We start from the raw sequence: 26,894 nt of genomic DNA on the forward strand, positions 1-26,894 counted from the left end.
CCGTTTGCTTACGCAGTGCATATACGGGTCGAGTAATCGGGCCTTAAGTGAAGGCTCTGTGAGTGAGAATAGAGTTAATTCCAGTCATGCAATTCCACAGGCAAACAAATTTCATTGTGTGTTCGGGTACTATCTCCAAGCGCCAATAAGTCATACATGTTAATTCGCCTTCAGCTTGTGCAGAAATGTCAAATACACCAGTCCTTTTCTCTGGCCATGTGCATAATCAAATGCTTTGACGAGGCCACACAGATGAGCCACGGCCGCAATCACGATGAGAACGTGAAATATTTGATGAGACGACCCCCAAATATCAAATTTTCCTGGTCGTAGTCTTTCGGGCACTCGCGCGGCGTAGATACCTGCGCCCAGTATGTAGAGAGCGCCTTGTAGGAGCACCCAGTCTAGCCCCAATACGTTTCGTAGTTCCTCAATACCGAACAGCTCCAATCCATGGGCAACGGGTGCGCATGCGGAGAGACCCATGAGTACAAACATCAATGCTCGAAAAGGTCGAAGGGCTGGGGAGCGCATCTTGGGGTGAATACATGCGGTTGCTGTGCACACGCCAATGGTAGTGATCTATTCAAAGTTACTCACTACATATACACAGAGTACTTTGATACTCACCATAGTCCAGTACCGATAGATCAGCTGTGGCTTGCTTTGGAATCCGTAGTAGATACAAGGAATGAAAGATCCCCAAATAAGCACAACAATGCCTAGATAGTCCAACTTATTGGCGAAATGGCTGACATCTTGCGAATGATTCGATATCAAGTGGTATGTCGCGCTCATACCTAAGCACGCCGCAGCGCCTAGGAAGAAGCAGCTGAAGACAAAGACATCCTCTATTGTCGCTGCCTGATATCGCGGTCGAAATACGGTATACGCAATGGCATAGCATACTATTGAGAGTGTAGCGCCAATAAGATGAGAGTAGACGTTTACGGTCTCATTGTGGATGTATCTCAGGCTCTTGATCGATTTCGCGTATGAGTTCGAAACTGGACGGTAGCCACTGTGTATATAGTGATTGTCTTGCTGCCACGGCTGTAGTTCATGCCAGAGGACAGTCAAACGCCTTCCTATCTCTTTCTCGCCTTCGGCGATTTTAGATGCTGCCCCTTTAGCAGCGTCCATTGTCTTTGATAATGATTCAGAGTTGTGGTATGGTCGGCGGACAGACGGGCGTCGGAGAACACAGAAAGGACGCGCTACTCGATAAACGAACCAAGACTCACTGATCAGAGGAAAGTAAAACAGACCAGTGATAGTGACAACGAGAGCTTCAATATATAGTGCACGACGTCGTTCACATGTGTGCGTCCAAGCCGAGTTTATGAGAATCAGGTTTGCACGCTATACCGCATCTGGTGGGCGTTGCGAGGTATATGTTGGGAACTTGGGATTATGGGGAATATGAACAGCGCATACAGGTTGAAATTGCTGTCAAAAGAGACTCCATGAACTATTGTCATGCGATTGGCATCTTGCTGGCAACTTTCGAGAGCATGGTGCAGTTCATTCTGAGGGTATTACCCCCGAGTAAACTCCGTGCATCCCACCTTCCGCATCAGCTATCACCTCCCCTTTGCGCTTTACAACATAAGCTTCCACATACGCGCAAGACACTAGATATAAGTGGTTTACTGCGTAAACAGGAGATACACACTCTCGCACTGTTGCACTGGAGGCTCAGGACACCCCAATGAGAGCGACAGATCAAAGCCGGCCGAGCAGTCGGCGGGGGGCGTCCGGCGCATGGAATCGATTAAAACCGCCGCGAGAAGATGCTCTTGAGAGCTACGGCCTACCGTCTAAAGGAGAAACCAGGTAATTAGCACGCATTGCTCATTCAAAATCTCCTGTTGACGTGAAAAATCAGACTCAACGACTTCAAAACTCAAGAGATATATTACAACCGTATTGTAGAGCGATATATGAAGTTTTGCGCCGCTTCACCTAACGGCAGCGACCTTGATGCACACTTCGCCTCTTTATCTATACAGTCGACTAGTCTGAAGTCATCTACAATCACAACAGAGGAACCACAGACCATCCCTGATCCGCCAATGGCTAACACGTCCACCGGTGAACTTGCCAAAATCCTCTCTGCACTTCGTAAGCTTCGAGAAGGCATTACCGCGACAGCACGCTGTGACCTTTTCGCCAAACGGGCTTACATATTCAATGTTCATGCCGCAATTCTTTGCAGAGATTGGGAGTCGTATCACCCTGCCTTGGTTACTCTCCTGAATAAGATTCATCCGCAAACACCACTCACTCCTGCGGAACTACATGAGTATGTTGGTTACCTGATATTAGATCAAGCCTGCCGCCAGGGTGACTATACTGGAGCACACGAGACAAGATTGAAATATAAATACATGGATTGGAGGGTACAATGCGTGCTCCAAGCTCTGGTGGCTGACAATTGGGTTGTATTTTGGAAGATGAAGAAGGCAGTTGATGGATATCAACGGAGAATCATGGGCTATGCGGAGCAAACAATAAGGGTGCATGCCCTCAAGTGCTTAGGAAGGGGCTACATGAGCGCAGACAAAAGATTTATCGAGTCTTGCGCAGATAGACAGTGGTCTGATTTGGTTGACGATGGAGTGGGTTGGGAATTGACGGAAACGGATAGAGTGATCATCAAGAAGCCGAAGGCGAAATGATGACCCGAGCAATCGCTCTCCCTTGTTAGAATGCTCTATTATGATGACCAGAGGTATGATATAGGGAACGGAGTAGTACATGCTATAACCTAAAGAATATATGGATATACCAAGTGAACGATGAAGACCCCATGCGGAATGGGATAATGTCGAAAAAGACGATCACGGGAAAATGGAACGGGATGGTGTTAAAATGGGTATCTTGACATTTTTGCGACTTCCCCGGGTTATTTACTCCTCATCATCGTCCATGTCCTCATCTCCATCGTCGGCATTCTTGCTTTGATCATCGGCTACCTCCGCATCGTCTCCGTGCCACTCGTCGTCATCGTAATCATACTCATCATAATCTTCCATGTCCTCATCCACCTCATCGTCCTCGCCGGTCTCTCCCTTCGCGGCACGTTCCTTTCGTTTCCTCTCAATATTCTCTTTCTGAATACGCCTCCTCTCGGCCTTCTCTTTATTTCTCTGCTCCCACGCCTTGTCCATTTCCTTTACCTCAGCAGCGCTCTTCGTGACGAACTCGTGCCACATGATACGTCCATCGCACACGCCTTCCTGAACCTTTGTCAACCTCAACTTTAGACGCGGGCCAAGTTCGATGAGCTTCACAGCACGTTTCTCGACCTTCGGTCCACTTCCACGCGCCATGACTTTACGACCATTCTCGCCTGCAGCTGCTCGTTCGCGCTCTTTTCTTGACAGGACTCGGCGAGTGACTGGAGCTGCAACCTCGACTTCAGCATCGGTCTCAATTTCGGTATCAGATGCAGAAGTATAACCAGCAGCTGACGGATCAAGCATGTAATCTGCGACATCGTCCAGGCCACCTAGGTTGGGCAATGCTTTCCTTTTCTTCTCCTTACTGCCGATCATTTTCTCTGCGGCATATAACCTGCGAATTGCCTTGGGGACTCCAGTAATCTTTGTTGTGATCGCATAGTGTCGCAAGTTAATGGTAATAGTACCGTTATCACCTTCTTTTGGTGGCTCTCGGTTCAAGAGAAGGACGCGCTTTATGGACTGCAGAGGCGTGGAATGTGGCTGGATGGGAGGAAAGAGACCTTGGAACATGTCTGTGACAAGTTTCTCGAGATGGGCGGGTGGTGCTGCATCTCCAAGTAATTCTCTTTGTTCGATCGAAGTGACGAAGTTATTCATGACTATTGGCAACCTTTCAGCAATCATTCAAAATCGAGAATAGCCCGGATGGGATAGAATTGAGGTGCAGTGCGTTTTCAATGGGCTGGCACCAAGCACAACCTCGAACCATTAAACAGGGTGTGTAGCTATCTGTAATAACATACCGAGAAGGGGTGCTGTTCGAAATAGGTCTGCTGGCATTCTGGGATGTTTCTGAGATTTTTGGACATCCTTGCATAGAGAGTATTGTTCAACCCTAAAGTTGAGAGTAGGTCCACGAGGCATTCGAGAGAGTCGAACATTCGTATTTCCGCTCTCAGAGCGCGAAAAGAGAAGCAGGTGAGAAACGCCTAGAGGTCCGCACTAAAGTTGTTAGTATCCTGTGCGTAAAAGCATTCTGATGACGCCGCATACCATAGTTGTATAATCTCGCAGCTTGTTGCCTCGCCTTTCCTTCAATCGCACAGCTGTATCGGGCTCCATGACCTGCAATGAGTGTGAGTTGGGATTGCGACGATAATTTGAGCCGATGCAAGGCTTACTTGTCTCATATCCTGAACCAAGGCGCTTGTGCTTGAGCCGACCTTTCCTGCTCCAATTCGAATTACCATAGTCTTTGGGTTCGCGGACTCTGTTTTCTTCGCTTTGGCAGCAGCCTTATCCGCAACGGACTGCTTTCGCCGTCCTTTGCCTGTTCCACGAGCCATCGCAAAAGAGTTTCGTCGAAATACAGGAAGCCTTGGATACTGCAATCAGCTATGCTGATTTCCCATACAACATTCGTATAGCCTCGGGTGAAGGGTGTGATGCGATAGAAATTGTTGCTAGATCGGATACCTTCTCAAGAAATTTCGAACGCGAAAAGTCTCGAAATCTTGGCACTAGCAATAAACTTTATGGCGGAGAGCCGGCGGAGATGGAAGATAAGATTAGATCGCCAAGATCCTGCAACTAAAATTTCCCTCAGTCCTCAACGGCGTTAACAATTACAGTTTTCGAACTCGAGGCATTCGAGCAATCATGTCTGATTTCAAGAAAAGGAAATTGAATAGCTCAGCATCTTCCACGGTCCATGCTTCTAGATTCAAAGAGTCGAAACGCTCCGTACCACCTTCGAATGCAACGAAACATGCGCGAACAGCGAAACCTGCGAGACCTGCGAGACCTGCGCCGCCTAGAAAAGTAGAAGAACCAGAGTCCAGCGAGGATGAGGATGAGAATGATACCTATGGTGAAGAGGAAGCCACTGTTACAACTGGAAAACGTGCCTTGCGCACCGGCAGTACTGAAGGCGGCTCGAGTGACGAGGTTGACGAGGATGTTCTGGACGGCAATACTGTAACAGCAGGCGAAGAGGCTGCCACAAAGAAGACATTTGAGGAGCTGGGAATAAGAGAGGAGCTTTGTGAAGCTTGCACAAATCTAGGCTTCAAGTTTGCGACCCCTATTCAAGAGAAGTCTATACCTCTGGCGCTTGAGGGGCGGGACATCATTGGCCTCGCTGAAACAGGTTCTGGAAAGACAGCATCTTTTGTGCTTCCGATGCTTCAGGGACTCATGGAGAAACCTCAGTCACTGTATTCCTTGATTCTTGCGCCCACTCGCGAGCTTGCTAAGGTATGTCAGGCCCAGCTCCACGACACATATCGAAAGCAGTTACACTGACTTGCGAAAATAGCAAATTTCTGAACAAGTCGAAGCATTGGGGTCGGTCATCAACGTCAAATGCGCACTCCTTCTTGGTGGCATGGATATGATTCCACAAGCCATTGCTCTTTCCAAGAAACCGCATGTTATTGTTGCTACACCAGGTCGATTGCGTACGTCTGCATTCGGATACCCGCCAATATGTAATCTACCCTTACTAACAGCAATTGCAGTCGATCACCTTGAGAATACGAAGGGGTTTAGCCTCAAGCATCTTAAGTTTCTGGTCATGGACGAAGCTGACCGACTTCTCGACCTTGACTTTGGCCCGATCCTCGACAAGATCCTAAAAGTCCTTCCCCGAGAAGGTCGACGAACATATCTGTTTTCCGCGACCATGAGCTCGAAGGTGGAATCTTTGCAACGAGCATCCCTCCAGAATCCCGTGCGCGTCAGCATTAGCAGTTCTGAGCACCAGACAGTGGCGAATCTCCTGCAGAAGTTTCTCTTCTTACCATAGTAATTCTTACTCTCCCTCACCACCTAGCCTAGCACAGCTAATGGACTAACACTCGATAGTAAACACAAGGATGTCTACCTCATCTACTTGATCAATGAGAATGTCGGCCATAGCGTTATCATCTTCACAAGAGTAAGTGCTGTCCCCACCACCCCGTCCCCTTTTTATCTGAGAATCTCAACACCTTACTTACATCAACACCAACTTAGACCGTGAATGAAGCTCAGCGCGTAGGGATTCTGCTCCGGACCCTCGGCTTTGGCGCCATTCCTCTACATGGTCAACTCAGTCAAAGCGCGCGCCTCGGCGCTCTTTCGAAATTCAAGTCTCGAAGTCGAGGTATAGCATTCTCTTAGACCCTTTACTCATTCCTTTAATTAATCAAACATGTAGACATTCTAGTTGCAACCGACGTTGCAGCCCGAGGTCTCGACATCCCCTCGGTAGACCTTGTAATCAACCTCGACCTTCCCGCCGACTCAAAGACATACGTGCACCGCGTAGGTCGTACTGCACGTGCAGGTAAGTCCGGGAAGGCAGTTTCTTTTGTCAGCCAGTACGATGTAGAAATCTGGCTGCGTATCGAGCGCGCTCTGCAGAAAACGATTGAGCAAGAGGAGATTCCAAAAGAGGAAGTCATGGTGCTTGCGGAGAGGGTTAGTGAGGCGCAGAGGGTCGCCGTCGGTGAGATGAAGATCATCCACGATCAAAGGGGCAGGAAGGGTGGTGGCGGCGCAGGGGGGATGAGGGCACGCGGACGAGGGAGGGGAAGAGATGACATGGACCGGGAGGATGGTTGATCTGAGTTTCCAAAATCGTCACCTTGTACGCAGGATGGGGAGATTTTGGATTGGGTTGAAAAGGCGCTGGTTGACAATACCCACATGAATACCTTCTAAAAGCTCATATTGCCTGATCATACCTTTTTTCAAAAACTCTTCATGTCCATATGATAATATGCGTACAGTTTTATTAACTACATGATCTATTGGTACACTATCACTTTGGCACCCTCTACATAATTGTGTCTATAATTTGCTTGCTCTTGCTTTCGACATCTCCTCACTCAATATCAATCCCATGGGACCACCACGACTGCCATCTCCCTCCCACTCATCCTCCGGTACCCTCGTCATAGGCCAGTCCCACTTGCCCTTGAAATCATCTGGCGTCTCCCCAAGCACACACTCCAAAATGCTATCACCAATTACTGGTAGGAACTTGAAACCATGACCAGAACCCCCAGTCGCTACAAACAATCCCTTGTACTTGGGATGGTACGATATAAGGAAATCACCATCGCGGGTATCTGTATACCAGCATATCTTGGACTTTGTGAAGGGCCGCGTTGGAGTAGAAAGAGAGGGGTGAATATGTGTGAGGAATTGGCGGCAGTCTGCCCAGGCTTCTGGGGCAATCTGTTGCGAGGGGTCGTCGATCGCAGTGTAGGGGAGCGAGACTGTAATTGTTTCGTTGGGGTCTTCGGATTCTGGGTGTCGGATTGTGGTGGGATTTGCGTACCCATGGCCATGGCGAGCGATCTTGAGGAGACCTCGGGAAGGGGGAATCATGAAGAGGCCGTTCGAGAGGTTGAGCAAGGTTGGTCGGTTCCGGAGAGATGCTTCTTCAGCGGGGGATATGGGCATGTAAGCAATGGCCTGGCCGGTTGCTTTGCATATACCGCGCAAGTCGAGGAGAGATGCGGACCATGCGCCCGCAGCGAGGATGGTGAGAGAGGCGGTCAAGGTGGTGGGTGGGTTAGTAGAGAGTGTGACGCCTGAGACAACTGATGTTGCGTGGTCGATGAGCAGCTTAGAGACGGTCGAGGTGACGAATTTGACACGAGAGTAGGCCTCGACTTCCTTCCGGAGCCAGATCATGGCTCCTTCGGCGTCTGCCCAGCCTGAGCTCCAATTCACGTAGCCGGCCTCACCTGATGCATTGCTGGTGCCTGTGACGCGTTTGATATCCTCTCCATCTTTGCATACCTCGACGTTGTCGGTTGCTAGTGCCTGAACATTGGCCAATGAGGCATTCACGTAGTTGAGTTGTTTCCCTGCTCCGACCAGGCAGAGTCCGGTTTCATGGTAGTGTTCAGGTGCGAAGGTGGTACGCCATAGATTCTGCGCTCTGGATGCTAGGCGTGTATATGGTGGAGAGGCGTAGTCTGGACGGATAATGCGGGATGTGTCGATCTATAAGAAATATTGGTTCAATTCTATGCTCCGGTAGTCCTAAAGGTCTCTGAAGACATGTTGTTGCGCGCAATGGACAGAAGATGACATGATGGCCTTGGGAAGGTCATGAAGCGCAAAACGGCCCACAGATTCGGAGAAGACATAGAATCAATTAAAGTTACTTACACTTGCGCCATCAGGAGTAGGAAAGGTTTGACGATCTACAAGGGTAATGGTCGTGTCTTTGAAGAGAGGGTTTTTGCACAATGCCCATGCGGTGGATAGGCCAAAGACTCCGCTTCCAACGATAAGAACGGATGAAGGTACCGATGATGAAGAAGAAGGAGAATCCATGGCGCTTTACTGGACACCTAAATGAAGAAATGCGAGGGAGAGGAAACAAGATATTGTTTCTGACTATGATGAGGGAAGTTCGAGGAAAAACCTACCTTGATAATTCGTACGATAGTGACTATGTTTAGCGCAACTAAATACCAGACCGACTACTAGTTACCTTGGTAGTTAGTTACTGACTGTGGGGGAGAAGAAAAAAAACCCATCCGTGGAGGACAAACCTCCGATGTCGCGGTTGTCGTCGGAAGAGACCTCGACAATCACGTGATAATCGCCATATCACGTGGCAAGCCGTATACCCTTCAACCTCCAGAGATGTGTCTGTAATAGTTCTTGACCTTTCTGCAACAGCACAGTATGGCAATGTGAATGTCTGTCCTCATTGTAATACCTGACATCCAACACCTGACTCGCGCACCCGCATCCTCCTCAGCCTGCTTTGGTGTGGCGGCCGTTTCGCGAAGAGATAATGTCAGCACCCACGTATACAAGTACACTACACAATACATTATGATAAAACCCACATTGCACGCCTTTCGGCTACCCACTCTTCAAGTGTACAGCTGTACGGAGTATATGCGTTGCAATATTTCGTAATGATGTCCCAAAAAAAAGAATACTCCTCCCTTGTCACACCATAGCCATGCACGAATGCTTTGGGCCAGGAAGCATAATCGCCGGACATTGAACGCTGAAACCAACTACACGTGGAGGTAGATACAGCCCGTATGCATACACAGTAGGTCACTGAAGAAATTCCATTTCGATAACTGCTAGAGGGCAAATAAATCGTGTAACATGTTATCTTGCACGGTACATTACCGGCAGCAGGTGGTGCATGTTCCCTTGCCGACACAGTCAGACAAGGCGCGTCAGTTAACAAATTGTATATACTACTCCGTATAGCAATACACCATTATTGACAGGTCACTCAGTCCCTAGGTACACCATGCAGAGCACATCGCTCTGCTTGAGCCATGCTTAAGGCATTCCCCTTACTTTGTGCTGCTTGTCCTCTAATTTTGTTGATTGCCTAGGTACTCGCTCCATACGGTGTAGACAAGGGAGAAGATGGGAAAATACGATTATGTACCCTCAATCTCCCATGAGTGTCAAGCTTAACCCCTTTCAGGAACACAGGGATTCACTGGCCGACTTACTTCAGGTATTCTTCTACATGCCAAGTCCAATTCCTGCTGTCTAATCTCCACCGTCTTTCATAAGACCCGTCATGAATTCTCCATGTGGCACAAGGGGGACGATCCTCCCACAGCGGACTTTTACTTAAGGAGTACTAATCGTCGCACGTCTCAAGAACATGTCCGGCCTTGAAGCTCCCTCATCTGTACGACTACATATACCGTTCGAGGGGCTACATATCAGCATTCGACCCCTCCTCGAATTGTTATTATTGCATACTCGCCGATGCGCTTCACCACATCATAGCCTATCAGAAGTGTCGCCAACGCCTAACGAAGGGTTTCTAGGAAACAGAAACCGCTGGCACGCCTCCCCCACATTCCCTGCATAACGTTCGCTGGATTTCCTTTCTCTCGCTGTCTTCCTATATTACAAGATGCCCAGTCTTATGTCTATTGCAGCCCTTGGGCTCAGCATACTCGCCGGTCAGAGTGTTGCGAAGCCCGTCGCGATAGACCCGGTCTCTGCGGCACCCATACGCGTCAACCTCATTGGAGGCTCTATCGTCGGCGACCCTGGATGCTGGCGCGGCAATCTTTGGAACATGTTGCAAGATGCAAACATCAAAAATGTCGATTTCGTAGGCACCCGAAAAGAGTTCAAGCGATGCGGCAAGAAAGAACTCGTGGGGTTCGATGCCGAACATGACGGCGCCTCGGGTTTACAAGCCTGGGTAATGGTGAAGAAAGACCTCCTACGTCCAATACTGGAATACACACACCCGGACATCATTGTGGTGCATCTTGGATCCAACGATGCTATTCAGCAGAAGCCAGCCGAAGAAACAATTGGCAACTTCACTATATTGCTGGAACAAATGAGGCAGAAGAATCCAGATGTTATCGTCCTTGTAAGTAGTAGCGACAGACAAAACATGTCCAAGCGTCTAGAAAGGCGGCTTGCAGAATCGAAATCTCCAAAATCCTAGGAACTATTTTTGCGCCGCATGGTCAGGGCCAAACGGATTTGCGGGGACGAGATGGAACCATGATGAGAACTAGTGAGGCACAATTTTGTATACATACGCTGACGGATAAAAACACAGTGGTCGCTACTTATTCCTCTCCGACCCGGCAAGTTCGGAAAAGCGCCTGAGCGCGTCGAAAGACTGAACGAATTCACCATACCATGGATTGAGAAGATGAACACAGAGCGGTCCCCCGTCATTCTAGTTGACAACTTCCATGGCTTCGATCCCATGAAGGACACCGACGATGGCGAGCATACCAATCTAGAAGGAGATGTAAAGGTTGCAAAAGTGTTCTTCCAGCCGCTCGCCGACGCGATCAGAAAGAAGACTGCAAGTCAGCAAAAGGCGCTGACCGCGAACAAGGAAGAGGTCGAAAACGAGTACGGACGGGAACAACAGAAGAAGAACGAGGAACAGATGGACAACACAGACGAGCCACAGACGCAAGAGGAGAACCCCAACGTGGGCGCACCAGGCAATAAGGAGAAACCCTTGGATACAAACCCAAACGGGTCCAAGATTCCCGAACCCCAGAATGACCAGCAGCCGGTTGATTCCTCTTCCTCCTCATCGTCGCCGTCGCCGGCATGTGAGTATGGACTTCTCTGCGACACCTCTTCAGTGTTCTTTTGGGCGTGCGTCCCCGTGATTGCTGTCCTGGTCATTGCCTTCCGTTGGCACCGTACAGTTGCCCGACATTCCTACCAGTTGCTTTCGAATGGTTTTCGCGAAAATCAGTAGGCCAGGATGGAGGAGTAAACATTGCACCCCATCTTGCGATTGCGCCACAACTGCCTACGTCATAAATCACGACTTTTCTTTGCACTGGGGTTCTTTTCTGGCTATTTGATTGGATTCTTTTCTTCTGCTTTTAGCATTTCGGGGGATGTACATTCATCGTTGGCGCCAGCATAGCTCTAGGCGTTCTATTCCTCATATTCCTTCTGTTGCCGGTATCCACTCGCGCGTTGCACGCGCATTGTTTGCGAAGAGGTTAACAGCGCAACTTGCTTTGAAAGATACCCAGCCTCCCTACAATTTGTTCTTCGAGCTCCATATCTCCAACAAAATTCAGCAATGCTAGTTCATATGTCTGTTTGCTCCCATACAGTTATCTCAAATCTTGATGCCATAGTTTGCTCTCTGAGATCTCATTTTTGGGAAACAGTGTTCATATACGCATGCATGCATTATTGTTCATCGGAGATTTTGTCTCAAGTGGATCGCCTGTGTGTTATAGTTATTGGTTATGAACCTGACTAAACTAACTTATTCTCTTCCAAAGATTAGGAATCGACTAATGAGCTGAATTTGCTCTTTTGATAGGAGAATCGGGAATTTGACCACATGCCTGATTCCAGTTGATATCCAAATTGCTGTGTCTCTTGCATGTTGTCAATACTACACTGATAATAACGAGTACGCTGGCTGTACAACACACTACCTGAATATCTACCGGTAGGATAAGAACATAATACATACAACTAGTTACGTGTACCTGGAGGTTGCAGCTACAGAGTCCTTCGTAATGTGTATGTAACTAACCAACAGTGTATACAGTAACACAGTCACTATATTACAATTTGCAGCCACGTTCTCGCGTAACTACAAGTACCTAATTTGATGTTACTAAAGTACAGTACATACATACTGCATTGGCTCCCGCCGCCCGCCGCCCACTGCCCACCCGGGCCACAGACCGGGTTGAGTCAAACCTCTTCGAGCCTTGGACGTTCCACGTCCGGCGTTCGACAGGCATCCGAGGGCCGGAACCGAAGGCGGTGAGGTGATGCGCCAATCGACCATCGGAACACAAGTGCTCAAGCGAGGAAATTACATCAAACAATCTGCAGAGTTGATCAGAACACATTTTTCACACCTCCCATTGACCCGCCGCAGCCACGCAAGGCACCTATTCGACGACCAAAATTGGGTATATGCAACATGGCGAAGCTCCCAAAAGTGCCAAAAGGCACATTGGGCAAGGCTCCGCTCGCCAAGACCCCTCATCGAGCACCACCACCGAAAGCGCAAACGCAAACGCAAACGCAATCACGAGCACAAGCACAAGCACGAGCAAAACAATGGCACATTGCAAGAGACAATAAACCCGAGATTCACTCCCCTCCGAAATCTCCGTCCTCGAAACTGAAGCCATCATCATCAACGCAGTCTCCCCCGCGAGCCTTCACGCCCCCGCCGCCTCGCCCCCGCCAACACGAGCTCGAGCTTGCCTCCTCACAAACCTTACACCGCGCAAAAGTAACGCGCTGGCGGCAGACACCGCTCCTAATTTGCGGCCTGGCCGCCTTCGGAATCGGCCTCTACAGCGTACAACTATGGATATCTCTCTCTCGGGATCCGCCGAGCGACATCCCGGACGACGTTTCTGACAGATTCGATAAGGAAGCCGAGGGTTATGACGAGAAAGTCAACATTGCAGAAATTCTTCTCGGATTATCGTCGAAGCGAAAGGCATTGACGGAACAGGCAAAGGGCCATGTGTTAGAGGTTGCGGTGGGCACAGGTAGAAACATCGACTATTACCCGAGGAAGCGATGCGATACAGTCACATTGCTAGATTCTAGTGGACCGATGCTGAGCGTCGCGAAGAGGAAGTGGAGGGACACACACGGCGGAGAGTACTTTGGACGAGTGGTGTTTAAGCAGCAATCTGCGCTCGATGAAATTGTACCACCATACGGATCGCACGGGGGGTTCGACACCGTGATTCAGACCATGGGGTTGTGTTCTACGTCGCGGCCAGTGGATTTGCTGAGAAATCTGGAGAGGTGTACTAGGGAGGATGGGGGGAGGATATTATTGTTGGAGCATGGAAAGAGCTATTTTGGGTGGTTGAATGGTCTGCTGGATCGCACGGCGCCGCAGCATGCGGTGGAGCACGGGTGTTGGTGGAATAAGGACATTGGGGCCATTGTTGAGGAGAGCGGACTGGAGGTTGTGGAGATCAAGAGGTATAATTTCGGGACTACTTGGTGGGTTGAATTGAGGCCAAGGACGGGACTGAAGAGGGGTATGGGTATGAATGGTGATGTTGTTGTTGATGATGGTGATAATAACAATAACGATGCAGCTGTTGCTGTGGGGAAGGTCGATCTGTCGACCAATAACAGTCGTCAGGTTGCACAGAGGTCTTGGTGGGCCCTTTGGAGGTGAGGCTCCATGCACAATGATACAGCAGTCAATAATGCAGTGACATCCCAATGATACCCAGGGTGCCAGGTCGACAACACACTCGTCCTCGTACCTATAGCATCGAGCAGAAACGGAATAAGATTATCGCTACGGAGTAACAGATTGGATGATCCGTAATGCTCTATCTACTCCTCATCTTGCCTCGTACTAGATAGATATCTCGCCGCAAACGAACGCCTGATCGACAGCATCGCATCGCCAACAGAGTGGAAAAAGCTCGCTGCTTGGAACGACCGAATGTGTTACTTGTCATCATCAACATGCCAGTACGGAGTAGTGCCATTGATCGGCTGTCTTGTACGGTATAGTATAGCCTGCAATGGTGGGGCTGATAGATCGTTTCTGTGTGATGATGATGATGAATGAGGTGGAACGGAGGAGGGGGAAGCCTAAAGCTATCAAAGAAGCATTGGGCACTAAAAGCATCAATGGAGCAGGTGAAGCGACGGGGAGAGCGGGGTTCGATGGAGGATCATAGGATGGTCCTGACTCCGCTCTGCTTGTATACTTTTAGGCTCCTGTTGCCATACTGATTCGGATTCACATCGCATTAACGTTTGGTGTGATTATATACATGTGGATGCACGTATTCATCATCGGAGTGTGTGTCGCGCGCACTAGGCGCATCTCTTACATATGATACCTAATTACATACCTATGTACTCTGTACGGTCTGTTCATACTGGATATTTCAAGAGGAGCGGAGCATGCTGTACTAAATTTGGAGAGAGAGAGAGAGAGAGAGTTGCAAGAAGAGTTGAGTGTGTACCGGGACATCTCGCATCACGACGGAGGTTGTCGCGTCACGCCCCACTTCGACAGGAACGACCTCGTTGCAAATACGAAGATTCCTGAAAGCTCATGTACGGAGTACCAGTACCAGTACAAGTAATAATCATTTCCGTGGTTTCCGTAGATCTAGATGCAAAGGACTAGTGGTAGGTTCAATAGGCGTGTCTACTGGCAGTCATGCGATACGGTAATTAGAAAATGCTAAGGTATTCCCCATAGTTACGGACGTGGATAGACAAACAAAGGGCGGAATTGATAAGGAACAGGTTACCAGGCTACAGGTAGGGCATCGTGACAGAAAGTGATGCGGTGCCATAACTTTGTGCCCAAAGAAAAAAAGCAATAACCTTATAAGCCTGATCCATGACTGTCATGATCAGAAACAGTAACAGCAGCCCCATCGCCTGGGGATCTGACATGGCGCATCCGAGCCGTTGCCTGATTGGCAAGGAAGCATTCGGCAGAGAGGGGGACGGCCGGCGGCAGAAGCGAAGGAATGTACATACAAGACTACAAGTAGTACAAGTATGTACAATCCGTACTACGTGGTATCACGCGTAGTGGTGTAGTACCGTAGGTATCATTATAATGGATGATCATTGGCAATGGCAGAACGGTTAGGTACAAGTACATTTCGTGTACTCCGTACGGAGGACTGCCTACAGGCTGCAAGTACATACAGAGTAGGAACCTAGTCCCAGTGGAACGAAGTGCAGCGTGCAGGTTAGTAATTGCGAGTCATCCGATTGGGGAAATAATATATATTAATTTAAGCATCAGCAAGTTTTCTTTTCCTTAAAAAAAAAGCCAGAGAAAAGAGAACGGAGGGAAAAAAACCGACCGTGGTTTAACGCCATCTGTCGTGGTGTGGCTCTTGGGTGGGACGTCGCGTGTGTTGATTGAGGGGACGACCACGCCACGCTATGCTACGCTCTAAATCTTCGAGTAACAAAATCACGAGGTAATTACTTGTACATACAAGTACACAGTACGGGGTAGTTACCTACCGCGACGGTGTATCCTACCGTGTAGGTTGGGTATGGAGTAGGTAGAGGCAGGTTTGCGAAACTACTATTCTATGCTCCGCGCAGCCTTCCAGAAACAGGCGAGCATGCATTGCATGAGATATCTACCTGTCGTACGGAGTACAGCATGGCGAGGATTGGAGCTGCGAGTCGTGTCAATCCTCGTCCTTTGTCTAGTTTGGAGTATCGTGCACATGTACACCGTACCGCCGGTAGTTACAGCAGTGAACGGTCGAGTGCATGATGTTGTAGCGTTATCGGTCGGTGACACGCGGAAGAGCTGGTGCAGTGCAGTGCAGGCGTACCTGGCTCGCCCGAGGTTCACACGGCAGCATGGATGTCAAGATGTACAGACTACGGAGTGTACATGGACAACCACACAGTTCACAGCAAAGTACACAGTATATCAGAGAACTTTTTTCCCGTCCAATGAGTTTTCTGCTTCACCGCCTTCGAAAAGAGAATAGATGATCATGGAGGCGGATGACATGGATGGGCCAGGATGACATGGGCTGGCATGGTTTGTTGACATGGATCGACTATTTTGACAGGGGTAAACAAAGTTTTTTTTTTGAAAAAAAGGAAGAAGAGGAAGAGAGACCCATAACATAGAGAGGGCGCGCGCATACAAGGAAGACCAAGATGAAGATGATGAAAAAAGTGCTACAAGTGGTTAGTGAGTGTCCAAGGAATTACCGGGATAACGATGGAGCCTAAATATGGAAATGGTGTAGTCAGATATGCAAGGACAGGGGTAAGACCTTGTCCGGCCCCCAGTCTTTTGCTCGTTTCGCCCGTTTCGCCCAAGCTCGGCAAAGCTAAAAAGAAAAAAAAAGTGTGTGAGAGAGACAGATAGAGAGAGAGGAGGGAGACATGAGCCAGTAGAAAGATGGATGAATAACTGAATGATTCGATTATCTATGTACTGCACCTTACACCTTACATGTGCTCCGTATCTACTCCGTACAGAGTACATCAATCACATCATGCCATCCTCACGAGTCACATATACTTGATCTAGCCTACAGCAACAGGGAAGGACCAGTATCGAATTGCCTGTACAATACCTACGAAAAAAAGGTACAGAGTACTCTGTACATGGTAGTAATACCTGAGACCTCTCCACAACAGTTGGTAATAGCATATGAAGTATACTCGGCTCATAGGGTTTTCCTACAAGTACATATACCTAGATCACAGGTGGTTAATGATTACGTAGTTCTTCGGGCAACCACCCCAAGTACTAGGGAATACTCGCACCGCGACCAACACGAAGCATTTGCTTGCTGGTGCTATAGGGCGGAGCCGTTCGTCCATCGCCCCAAAAAAGCCCCAGCTCATGGAAAAAGGGTCCAGCCGATGAAATCACCACCGAGGTGAACATGGATATGGCTCTTAATGATTTCATTTTTAACGACCATGACCCAACTAGACAAGTTCCATTTATATTTTTCTCCCCTCCGTTCCTTAGTTCCCAAGCCACCAGTCGCGTGGCCATCGGTGTGGGACGAGGCAGCCGTCCCAAGATTGGTTAGCTGTATACGATGTGTGGTAAGTCCGGTAACTGCGGGCATCTGCGGACTATGCAAACATATTAGTCTGCTTGTACTCCGTAGTTTTAAATCGATAGAATCTGTAGAGTAGGGGGGAGGACGAGGAAGAGGAGGAAGTGCGCTATGAAAAGGTGAATGGCAGGCAAACTCGTAACTGAAGAATGAAGAGAGTGGTAGGGAAAGAAAATCACTTGCACGGCGTAAGTACCTAGCCTAGGTAGGCATACATGACATGAGACGAGGTAGGGCAGATCCAGAGTTACTGGTATTACTCGTAGGGTTAGGAATACTCGTAGGATGTGGCCATGATCAAATCCATTAAGTTCTCTGGTCTGTCTGGTTTTTTTTAACATGCATCTTGCAACTCGCCGAAGACGTGATCCCTGAAACGGTCCCCAACCTACCCTACCGGGCCTGCCCTACCCGACTTCACCGGACTACCTAAGCACTCCGTGCCTACCTAGGTTATTACTCCCTATTGTTGGTAGGTAGATACCCCTAGGTTCTGCAGGAAGAAGCAAAAGGGTCGAACAATAGAAGTATGCCGCTGTGTCTGTCTCTACCTATATACTCTATAGGTTGACAGGCCATTAAGATTCACATTCACATTGACATTCACCGTGCACGTCCTTTATCTAGCTTGGATAGGACTAGTCCGTTAGTAAATCGTAACTTGGTAGGTACAAGTACATACCATAGGTGGTTAGGTGGTTAGTAACCTCGTAGTAGTTCCTACCTAGGTAGTTACTTGTAGTCGTCAGGGCAGAAACTCAAACCAGCTCGTCTCCACTTTCTTCTTCTTTCCGTCTTCTTCGTCTTCTTTTTTTTCCTAAATTACCACTGAGGAGTACGGAGTACTATGTACTACTACTAACTATTATCCGTATCTCATCTTATCCCATGCTAGATTAAACGTCCTACTTCCTTCATCGCTCCATCAAACAATCCACCCGTGCCGCCAATTTTTGACAGGGTTTATCACCATCTCCTCCATCGTTTTGCTCCATGATTTGGAAGAGCTGACCTTGACTCAATGTACTTGTACCTACCTAGGTAGTTATATTTCTTTTAGAACCTGTATGTACGGAGTACGGGAGGATCAGTACTGAGTAGGTACCTAGGTAGGCAGTTATCTCATCCATCGCTGCCTTAAAAGAGCAATCCGAAACCAGCCAGTAGCGCATCGCCGGTTACGCGGTTACCTACGTAGTTCCACCGCCCCAACGCCTCCTGAGCATTAATTCTGCCCGTCCACTACCATCACTACCTTATTCACCACCACCACCACCACCACCATTGCTACTCTCCTCTCTACTCCATCTACTCTCGCCTTCTCTTTCTCTCACACATCTACTCTCTCCTCTCTTCCTCTTCCACCTCCTCTTTCTTCCACTCTCACGTCCTCCCTCCCTCTTTCTCCTTTCTTATTCCTCTCCTCCTCATCCTTCTCCTCGCTCCTCGAAGATTTGTCGCCTAGCAACTGCATGCACGCTGGACGCTGTCAGCATCGATCACATTCAGACAACATACAACATTCAACATTCATCAAACATCGAGCATCGAGCATCGAGCATCGAACATCCAACACCAAGCGTCATACATCCTACACGTACTCCGTACACTCACGTCCACATACACATACCATTCGCGACTTGAGAAGAGAAGCCGTTGTACACGACAACCTTTGACCACCAACCCGATTCCGACCTTGCATGACCCAGCCTTGCCTTACCTCGCCTTACCTCGCCTGCCAGGGTATTCACTCGCCCAATCGTCTCCCTGACATTCTTCGATACCTGCCTTCCGAGCTTCCTACCTATCTATTCGTAGTCTCGTACCATACACAGTAACTACATATCTGGTTACTGGGTAGTTAACTACTACTCCGTACCTACCTTGGTGACAGGTCCTAGACGTAACTTGCTGCCGCTGCTGCTGCTGCTGCTGCTGCTGCAACAACCAAAAACCCACCAACCGCCACCTGTAACAAGCAACCAACAGCCACCGCTCTTGCTCTCCCTCCCTCCCTCCCTCCCCTGCTTCCTTCCTTCCCTCCACCCTCCCCCCAGTCGGCGCCTGCCTAGCTAGTACCTACCCTTCGTGCCTTCCTCCCCCGGTCTTGTTCTGCTCACTCTGCATCAAAAAATAATTATTTTGCGACGCAAGACCATAATTCCCTCGCCGCTTCTCATTCACTCTTTCTCCCTCCCATCCCTCTCTCAACTCTTTCCCTCCCATCCCTTTCTTTTATCTCCTCCTCTTGACGATCGCGCGGCAATCATCCTCATCCATCATCTCCACCATGCCTTACAATACTCGCCGCAAGTCGCTGTCGCTGCCTTCCCTAGGCATAGCTCTCCCTGGCCGACCGTTAGCTCGCTCACCGCCTGCCACAACAATAGACTCTCAGCACCAACAACCACCACAAAAGAAAGTCAAGCGCACACACTCTATCACATCCAACACATCCAACACGTCCGCCGCCGACAGCCAGTCCAACAAATCGACCTCCCTGCGCATCGATGAGCATCGACCAAAAAGCTCAGGCCGTGTTGCAGACACCCCGCCTCCCTCCCCTGGCGGTGAGTCTGGACAAAGGAAGATAGACACCCAAGGCATTGATGACACAATCGTCGTGGGCGTCATTGAGCAACTCGAGAAGACGGGCAATAGACCTCACCTACTCAAGGAATTAGCCGCAATTCTCTCCACTACAATTCCTATCGTCGAAAGGTATGTACCCAGCCCTTGCCTTTCCCTTCTCCCTCCTCCCCCACAAACGCCACCCCCCTGTAGGTCCAATCCATTCTTGCTGACGAACAACAGCTCTGCAAATCCCGCCGCCATAATATCCTCGCGACTAGCGACCTACCTGAAGCGTTCCTGGACTGCGCTGTCAAGATGCCCCCTCGATAAGAAGCTCGTCGGTACCCATCCGAAGCGCGTGTACTACTTTCTCACTACATCACCGCACCAGCCCATCCCAACCAACCCGAGTAGTGCTCCTTCCACCGCAAGGATCATCTCCCCGTCGCTTTCTTCAGCCACGTCTGAGGAGGCTGAGGATGCCGAGGCACGCTCGCGCGATCGGATGTCGCCTTCGCCGGAGCTGGAATTCTCTTCGTACGAAGAGGATGAGGAGAGCGACAGTAATCCTTTCTCGAATCAATCGCATCCACCAACCTCTGTAAACATAGCACACAATCGACGGGCCCAATCGCCTCCCTTGGAGAAGGACGAGCGTGAATTTACGCAGACTGCCTCCTTCCTCCAACAGAGGAGGAAGAGCCAGGAGGCGGAAAGCCAGCGCGTATCCAGCTCATCGGCTGCCGGTACACAGTCGACAGACGTGATCATGGACGACGCTTCGCAAGCCATGGACGAGACCGAGGAGAGTGCCGCGCGGAAGAACTCGGAGACCGCAGCTGCGCTATTCGGCTCAATGAGCCACCTCTCCAATTTCCATGCCTCAGACCTCTCTCCCGGTAGTCCGCTCATCAAACCGGTGCAGTCAATTGAGACCCCCCACACTGCGCTGAAGCGCACCGCGTCCAGGATGGAGTATCCCGACCTCGACTGGAATTGGGATCCCAAAGGCCCCGAACATATCGAGCTCGATGAACTCGAGGATCTGTTCGACGATTATTAAAGTGCGGATGGTGCGAAGGCGCTTCCGCTCCGGGCGGTCATGTCTATTTAACGAATCTCCTTACAGTCACAATGTCCACCAACCAACCTGGTCACTACTTTCCTGCTGATCATATGACTTTATTACCCTTCATCTCTTCTCTTTTCGCTCTTCTTCTTCTCCATCTCCATCTTTGTGCTCTAAATATCCTAGACGGTTATTCCGGTAGCTTGCTCGCGCAACACGGGTCTCGCGAATCTAGATTCGACGAGCACGATTCGAGTGCGATGATACGAATAGGGCGGTGAATATCCTTCGGCATTTCTCTTTTTCGCTAAGTGGGTTGTACGATATGGTCTCGTTTTGTTATGGGAGCTGAGGGGCGCTGGTTGTTTACTCGGCCGGTTGATTGTCATCATTTTCATCGTGATTATTTCTCTGCGCATCTCATCTTTTTTTCCAAAGGATTTTCTGGAAAGATCGGATCTATTACGGTCAAAACGTCTGTGATCGACGACGAACAGTATGGGGTGCAACTTTGCACATATGGAAACTGCGCTAAAGTGACAGCTGTGCTCTGCTATGTAGTGCAAGAACAAGATGAAGAAAAAGCAGAATGTCTGTGAATTTACCAAAATTGGAGCATATGAAGCGTACCCAAGAACAAAAACAATTTATACGTTTCAATTATCCTTTCTACAGCTCCCGTTGCTCATGCTTCATCTCGACCTCGTCCATTGACCATGGCTAGTGATTTCGCATCGCGGCATTGTTCGACGAAGCGGCCACACGAGCGAGATCCGAGTATCAATCATCAAGCGAGCATTTATCTTCTTTCGGCAGCTAACTTAAGCTAGTAGCCAGACCCGCGAAACTTGCGGTGGACAGCTCACCAGAACGATTGATGTTGCGGGGACCAGGGGGTCCGGGGCATTGGCTTCACTAGATGAGGTCCACATATGCATGTAGCTAATTCTACTCGACCTACGAGGTGACTGAGGTGTTACCCTGCTCCGTACACCGTCATTGTGTATGTACTAGAACTTAGAAGATCCGTTGCAGCATGGAGGAATACTGTTCGTGTCTGTACGGAATACGTAGTAATTAACGTAGAAGAACATTTGTCAACGTGCGTTCACATCGCACGCGTAACAGGTCCAATCTGGGCGGTGTGCATGGTCCTCCTCATCCCTTGACCGAATTGTTCTCTTCGCACGAACAGAATACTTGTACCCATATCGCATTTCTATATACTCCGTACCCACTCGCGAAATACTACGCGGTATACTACGTAGACCGTAGTCTGTAGGGTAGATAGGTACCGAGTGTTAAAAGGTACAACAATCATATGCAGGGTAGAAGGTCTGAACCCCACAAGTGGATTTTCTTTTTTGCGTCTTCACCGGAAGCAATACATAACTAATGAGATGGGTAGTGAAGTGGACGGCAGTATTGTATGTAACCAACAAGGTGTATCCCTCCAGCTAAAGGCACTGGATGTGGACAGCGAGCGGTGGCCACGAGGACTAGAGTAATTCGAGTTGAGTAAGAAGGGAGGAAAGGGTTGTGATACCATGAGCGTGTTGTCAAGGCCCAATGGCCCAATGTACTTATATGTAACAGGCCGCTCGGTGATAGGGCACCATAAGTACGGAGTACTTACAACTACGAGTACTCTTTACCCGTCCTACGAGTATCCTCTGGTGGTAAGTTACATATTTACTTGGGTAGGGATGCGGTTGTAGATCCCCCAGCCACGGCAAGAGGTACGAGTCGCTACCAGCCTCCTTTGACTTTATGTGGTGAGAGAGGTAGTTAGGGGGATAATGATAAATGAAAAGTTACTCTGTGTTCCGTAAAGAAAGGTTTCCTTTGTTTGTGGAATACTCAGTACTGAGTATTCTACTCCTCTATGCGGTACAACTAGTGTAGACAACATAACAGTCGAAGAGAGAGTGGTGATGCTGATGATGGTGATGGTGATGTGATGATGGTGATGGGTGATGATGGCGGTGGACCAACCCAACGATACCAGCCAGCGAAGACGAATGAGAAGCACCAGCCAATCAGAGACGCCCGCCATGTCCACTATGGGAACAGAGCAACTGCCAGTGCTGCCCCCAAGAGCCCCAAACCCAACCACACGACTTTCCCATTTTCTTTTCTTGTCGATTAACTATCCCTTTTGCCTTTTGCATGCTTTGCGCTCTCTTGCTGCCATCACTTACGAGTACTCCGTACCTCTGCTCTCCCTTTGGACAATCCGACGTTTTGTTTTACCCTAACTACAGCATTTGTTTGGAGCCAAGTTGCGCGGTTCGACATCCGCCCTACATTGCGCCATAGGCCCGGATTGCGCGCTCGCACGGCTCTCTCCGAGTCTATCATTCGACAAAAAGAAAAGAGTCGGACTCGACGTCTTTGGGAACGGATTTCGCTGCATCAACTTGGATTGCTTCGGTTTGGACGGGACTTGATTCTTCGAGCGCAAGATTTATCGGAGGGATAGGAATTTGGAGGAATCCGGACCCAATGCACCCGGCCTGACTTACTGTCCTGCGCTGCTTACGGAGTACATGCAACGTTTCGACAATTCGATCGTTCGTGCACCTTACAAACCGATCTGGAAGATCTAAAGACTGCGAGACTATATTCACGATTGCTCGTATTGAAAGAGTGAAGACGGCTGCATCCAACTTTCTCCCGTCCTAGGACACGCCAATACTCACCCAGGCCGCTTTTGTTCGTTCGCTGGCAGACCAGAAAAGAAGCGAGAGTGAGGCGAACCACCAACTATCTCGCAGACTGCAGCCACAGCATTTTTCCTTGTCGTACCTGTTCGTTCCTTACCAAAACCAATTGTCGGATCCCGTCACAGGACCACAGGACTGCTGAACCATATCGACTTTTCCTCTTATTCCCCACGTGGTAGATGCAGTAGCAGCATAGGTTTCGCTCTCCCCAAGGATTTCCCATCAATTGCCTCGACATTCATCCACAGGCCTTCTAGGGCTTCCCGTTTATGCGCAGCGCTTCAAGTATCGCATAAAGTCGGTACCACTTCTGGATCTCCAGCGAATCATTCGACACGTCCACAAATAAGGGACAGTCGATGAATCGCCAGAACCTTGTAGCTATCGTTTAAATTATCTCGTAGAAACCGTGGCATCGAGTTACTTGCAGCCGGAGTACGACTCCGGATATTCGCCCTCCGAGTCCGAATCGAGTACTGTCCCTCGCCGGAGTTCGAGCAAGAGAAGGAGTGTAACGACAAACTCAGGATCCGGCAAAGAGAACCAGCGCGCAAGACGAAGACGATCGACAGCAGCCGCCGCTGCGGCACCAGCAATTATGGCGTACTCGCCCGCGCGGAGCAGAAGCCGCGCCCCAAGCCGGCCAGCAAGTCGAGCCTTAACCCAAACTCCCGCGCCCATAGTCGTAGAGATGCCTGAACGACCGCCCATCGTCATCGACGAGTCCGTTCTCACTGGCAGACCAAAGAGTCGAGGTCCACCAGGTGTTAGTGCACCCGGTCTAAGCGGTGGAAGGGGCATGTTCAAGAGACTTATCGTCGCGTGCGATGGCACGTGGCTCAATTCCGACAATGGCATGGTCAACGGAAAACTCCCTGTACCATCCAATGTCACACGAATATCCAGAGCCATCAAAACGGTCAGTCAGGACGGCATCCCCCAGATTGTGAATTATCACTATGGCCTTGGAACGCAGGGCGGAAAGCTAGATCGTTTGATCAGTGGCACGACGGGGGAGGGACTCGGTGACACGGTGAGAGAGGCGTACAGTTTCTTGGCAAACAACTACCACCACGGCGATGAGATTTTCTTGTTAGGTTTCTCCCGCGGTGCATTCACAGCTCGTTCGATTGCTGGGCTCATTGGGGAGATTGGGTTACTCACAAAGAAGGGGTTGCATGCGCTCCCGGAGATCCACAAGGATGTGCAGCATCGCAGAGACCCTCGATATGTGGCCAAGAACCCTGACATACCCTTCCCCAATAAACCGAGCGCCGAGGATCCACGGTACGCCGATGAGTTGGAGCGACGAGGGTTGACAAGACTCGATATTCCGATCAAGGCGATTGCCGTTTGGGATACCGTTGGGAGTCTTGGGACACCGCGGATTGGATGGCTGACCAAGGTCGGATTGCAAAGTGGGGAATCGAAAGAGATGGCCTTCTACGACACAAAGTTGCACGGCTGTGTGGAGAATGCATTTCAGGCCCTCGCGCTAGATGAGAAGCGAAGCGCTTTTTCGCCTGCGGTGTGGGAAAAAGGAGAAGGGAATCGAACGACGTTACGACAGGTATGGTTTCCTGGAGTACACAGCAATGTAGGAGGTGGTTACAGTGACCAGCAGCTGGCCAACATCACATTAGCTTGGATGATGAGCCAGTTGGAGCCTTTACTGGACATGAGGGACGAGTATCTCTTCGAGCAAGACGACGAGACGGCACGTGATTACCACAAGACAGGCCAAAAGGTACGACCATGGTCATTTGGTGAGATTTACAACTCCATGACGGGTCTATTTTCCCTTGGAGGCGGCTCTGTAAGTACTGGTGGCCCTTTTATTTCTTCAGTGGTGGGCTATCGACTAATGGTCCCCAGTTTCGCACACCGGGCATGTACCGCGAGGCGAACCCCTTCACTGGCCGTCCAACCGATCGACCCCTCCGCCAGACAAACGAATACATACACCCTTCAGTACGAGCTCGATTTCGCCTTGACGGTCCCGGCGTTTCAGACAAAGGGCTCTACGAGTGTCGCGCATTGACCGACAACTACAAGCTCGTCGTCGACTACGGCACCCAAAACACCAAATCAGGCGACCCGGACGTCTTCTGGAAACTCAAATTTAGGGACGAAGCAGCCGTGAAGGTGTTGCCCGAAGCCCCCCTTTGGCGACTCGAGCGCGAGCTCGCGAAGAAAGATCCGGATACCTACCATTACGTACGACGACCACCAGCGACGGGCCAGAAACGCAGGAAGCAGCGCCCCGTCTCCGCAGGCATCGTGGGCAACGGAAAACTGTCCAGCGGCACCCGGAGAAGTCACGTAGCAGACGACCTCGGACCGAGGGGTAGCACGCGACGTAGTTTCGTAGCCGATGACGACAGGAGGGCTTCACGGCGGAGCTATATCGAACCCAGCGAGGCGACGATGAAGAGGACTCGCTCTCGGTCCCGCGCCGCGAGCATGGACAGGGAGACGGATATCCGGGAGAACATGCCACACCGACGGCCGAAGGACAAGACGTGGTGGGACGGTGTAAGTCAGGCTGGACCCAGAAGTCCGGATCCAAGGAGTCCTAGGAGGAGCAGTATGCGGGTTTAAATGTTTCCTCACTTCCTATACATGAATGCTTGAACCTAACCCGCCATCGAGAGGTTCAATCGAACATATTGCAAAACGCGTTAACAAAACTTGTATATAAACTTGCAGCCTCAAATAAAGAGGGCGTGATGATCCAGCAAGCACTGCCTTTGAATTACTGATACCACTACTATATATTATACTATTAATTGTACACCACAACTGATGCAACGAATGTTTTCACATCTTTCTTGTTATCGAAGATACCAAAGTTTTGGTTGCATATACTATCTTGGCAGCCTGTCGCGAGGATGTATACATACAGGACAGCCCGGTAATTGTTCCGTAGCTCTCAGGCATACTACTTATGTGCCTAATCATTATTGCATTATTTATCTTCAAAGTCTTGCACTGAGCTTGACTATTGTACTTTTTGTACATTATCATAGATATTTTGTTTAGGATAAATGGTGGTTAGTAACATTGAGGTGACGACGAACATGCAACGTTGAGGCCATGGGACTGGAAATGAGCCCAGTGTCTTAATGTGGATTGCTACGATCAAAGTTGTCAAGTGTATTGAAGGCCTGAAAGCGTTAAGTTAATGCATGTGTTGTATGTTCATCACGTGAGCAGTGTTTCATGAACCCAC

General features: G+C 49.6%; 11 protein-coding genes across 11 annotated transcripts; 7 read left to right on the forward strand and 4 right to left on the reverse strand.

The window, feature by feature from the left end:
* Positions 1–159: 159 nt before the first annotated feature.
* BU24DRAFT_383601 (HlyIII-domain-containing protein) lies at positions 160–1,467 on the reverse strand (the record flags this gene model as incomplete). Its single annotated transcript, XM_033524819.1, has 2 exons — positions 631–1,467; positions 160–582 (listed from the first exon to the last, which is right to left on the reverse strand). The coding sequence occupies exons 1-2, from the start codon at positions 1,141–1,143 to the stop codon at positions 160–162; spliced, it is 936 nt and encodes a 311-aa protein (XP_033389879.1). The 5' UTR covers positions 1,144–1,467.
* On the forward strand, positions 1,457–2,848 carry BU24DRAFT_446536 (uncharacterized protein). Its single transcript, XM_033530775.1, has 2 exons — positions 1,457–1,836; positions 1,889–2,848. Exons 1-2 carry the CDS (start codon positions 1,712–1,714, stop codon positions 2,679–2,681), a joined length of 918 nt encoding a protein of 305 aa, XP_033389880.1. The 5' UTR covers positions 1,457–1,711; the 3' UTR covers positions 2,682–2,848.
* On the reverse strand, positions 2,709–4,658 carry BU24DRAFT_446537 (Brix-domain-containing protein). The gene is made up of 4 exons (XM_033530776.1): positions 4,370–4,658; positions 4,242–4,313; positions 3,992–4,190; positions 2,709–3,847 (listed from the first exon to the last, which is right to left on the reverse strand). The coding sequence occupies exons 1-4, from the start codon at positions 4,532–4,534 to the stop codon at positions 2,913–2,915; spliced, it is 1,371 nt and encodes a 456-aa protein (XP_033389881.1). The 5' UTR covers positions 4,535–4,658; the 3' UTR covers positions 2,709–2,912.
* A 158-nt stretch (positions 4,659–4,816) lies between these two features.
* Positions 4,817–6,974, forward strand: BU24DRAFT_417183 (ATP-dependent rRNA helicase RRP3). Its single transcript, XM_033526655.1, has 6 exons — positions 4,817–5,444; positions 5,506–5,647; positions 5,708–5,993; positions 6,054–6,126; positions 6,204–6,333; positions 6,388–6,974. The coding sequence occupies exons 1-6, from the start codon at positions 4,848–4,850 to the stop codon at positions 6,792–6,794; spliced, it is 1,635 nt and encodes a 544-aa protein (XP_033389882.1). The 5' UTR covers positions 4,817–4,847; the 3' UTR covers positions 6,795–6,974.
* On the reverse strand, positions 6,973–8,726 carry BU24DRAFT_417185 (FAD dependent oxidoreductase). Its single transcript, XM_033526656.1, has 2 exons — positions 8,358–8,726; positions 6,973–8,189 (listed from the first exon to the last, which is right to left on the reverse strand). Exons 1-2 carry the CDS (start codon positions 8,523–8,525, stop codon positions 7,023–7,025), a joined length of 1,335 nt encoding a protein of 444 aa, XP_033389883.1. The 5' UTR covers positions 8,526–8,726; the 3' UTR covers positions 6,973–7,022.
* A 1,375-nt stretch (positions 8,727–10,101) lies between these two features.
* On the forward strand, positions 10,102–11,436 carry BU24DRAFT_404553 (carbohydrate esterase family 3 protein; the record flags this gene model as incomplete). Its single annotated transcript, XM_033525649.1, has 3 exons — positions 10,102–10,575; positions 10,771–11,284; positions 11,318–11,436. 3 exons carry the CDS (start codon positions 10,102–10,104, stop codon positions 11,434–11,436), a joined length of 1,107 nt encoding a protein of 368 aa, XP_033389884.1.
* A 967-nt stretch (positions 11,437–12,403) lies between these two features.
* On the forward strand, positions 12,404–14,051 carry BU24DRAFT_22444 (S-adenosyl-L-methionine-dependent methyltransferase). The gene has a single exon (XM_033522091.1). The coding sequence runs from the start codon at positions 12,640–12,642 to the stop codon at positions 13,870–13,872; it is 1,233 nt and encodes a 410-aa protein (XP_033389885.1). The 5' UTR covers positions 12,404–12,639; the 3' UTR covers positions 13,873–14,051.
* A 1,650-nt stretch (positions 14,052–15,701) lies between these two features.
* On the forward strand, positions 15,702–16,320 carry BU24DRAFT_22456 (uncharacterized protein). The gene has a single exon (XM_033522093.1). It carries the CDS (start codon positions 15,782–15,784, stop codon positions 16,193–16,195), a length of 414 nt encoding a protein of 137 aa, XP_033389886.1. The 5' UTR covers positions 15,702–15,781; the 3' UTR covers positions 16,196–16,320.
* Positions 16,321–19,276: 2,956 nt separating this feature from the next.
* On the forward strand, positions 19,277–21,104 carry BU24DRAFT_22462 (uncharacterized protein). The gene is made up of 2 exons (XM_033522094.1): positions 19,277–20,014; positions 20,108–21,104. The coding sequence occupies exons 1-2, from the start codon at positions 19,584–19,586 to the stop codon at positions 20,928–20,930; spliced, it is 1,254 nt and encodes a 417-aa protein (XP_033389887.1). The 5' UTR covers positions 19,277–19,583; the 3' UTR covers positions 20,931–21,104.
* A 1,490-nt stretch (positions 21,105–22,594) lies between these two features.
* Positions 22,595–23,091, reverse strand: BU24DRAFT_22475 (uncharacterized protein). The gene has a single exon (XM_033522096.1). The coding sequence runs from the start codon at positions 22,990–22,992 to the stop codon at positions 22,705–22,707; it is 288 nt and encodes a 95-aa protein (XP_033389888.1). The 5' UTR covers positions 22,993–23,091; the 3' UTR covers positions 22,595–22,704.
* Positions 23,092–24,080: 989 nt separating this feature from the next.
* On the forward strand, positions 24,081–26,365 carry BU24DRAFT_22468 (uncharacterized protein). The gene is made up of 2 exons (XM_033522095.1): positions 24,081–25,478; positions 25,538–26,365. Exons 1-2 carry the CDS (start codon positions 24,261–24,263, stop codon positions 26,261–26,263), a joined length of 1,944 nt encoding a protein of 647 aa, XP_033389889.1. The 5' UTR covers positions 24,081–24,260; the 3' UTR covers positions 26,264–26,365.
* Positions 26,366–26,894: the final 529 nt, after the last annotated feature.

The sequence above is a fragment of the Aaosphaeria arxii genome (genome assembly GCF_010015735.1).
Source record: "Aaosphaeria arxii CBS 175.79 unplaced genomic scaffold BU24scaffold_1, whole genome shotgun sequence".
Taxonomy (NCBI): Eukaryota; Fungi; Ascomycota; class Dothideomycetes; order Pleosporales; genus Aaosphaeria; species Aaosphaeria arxii.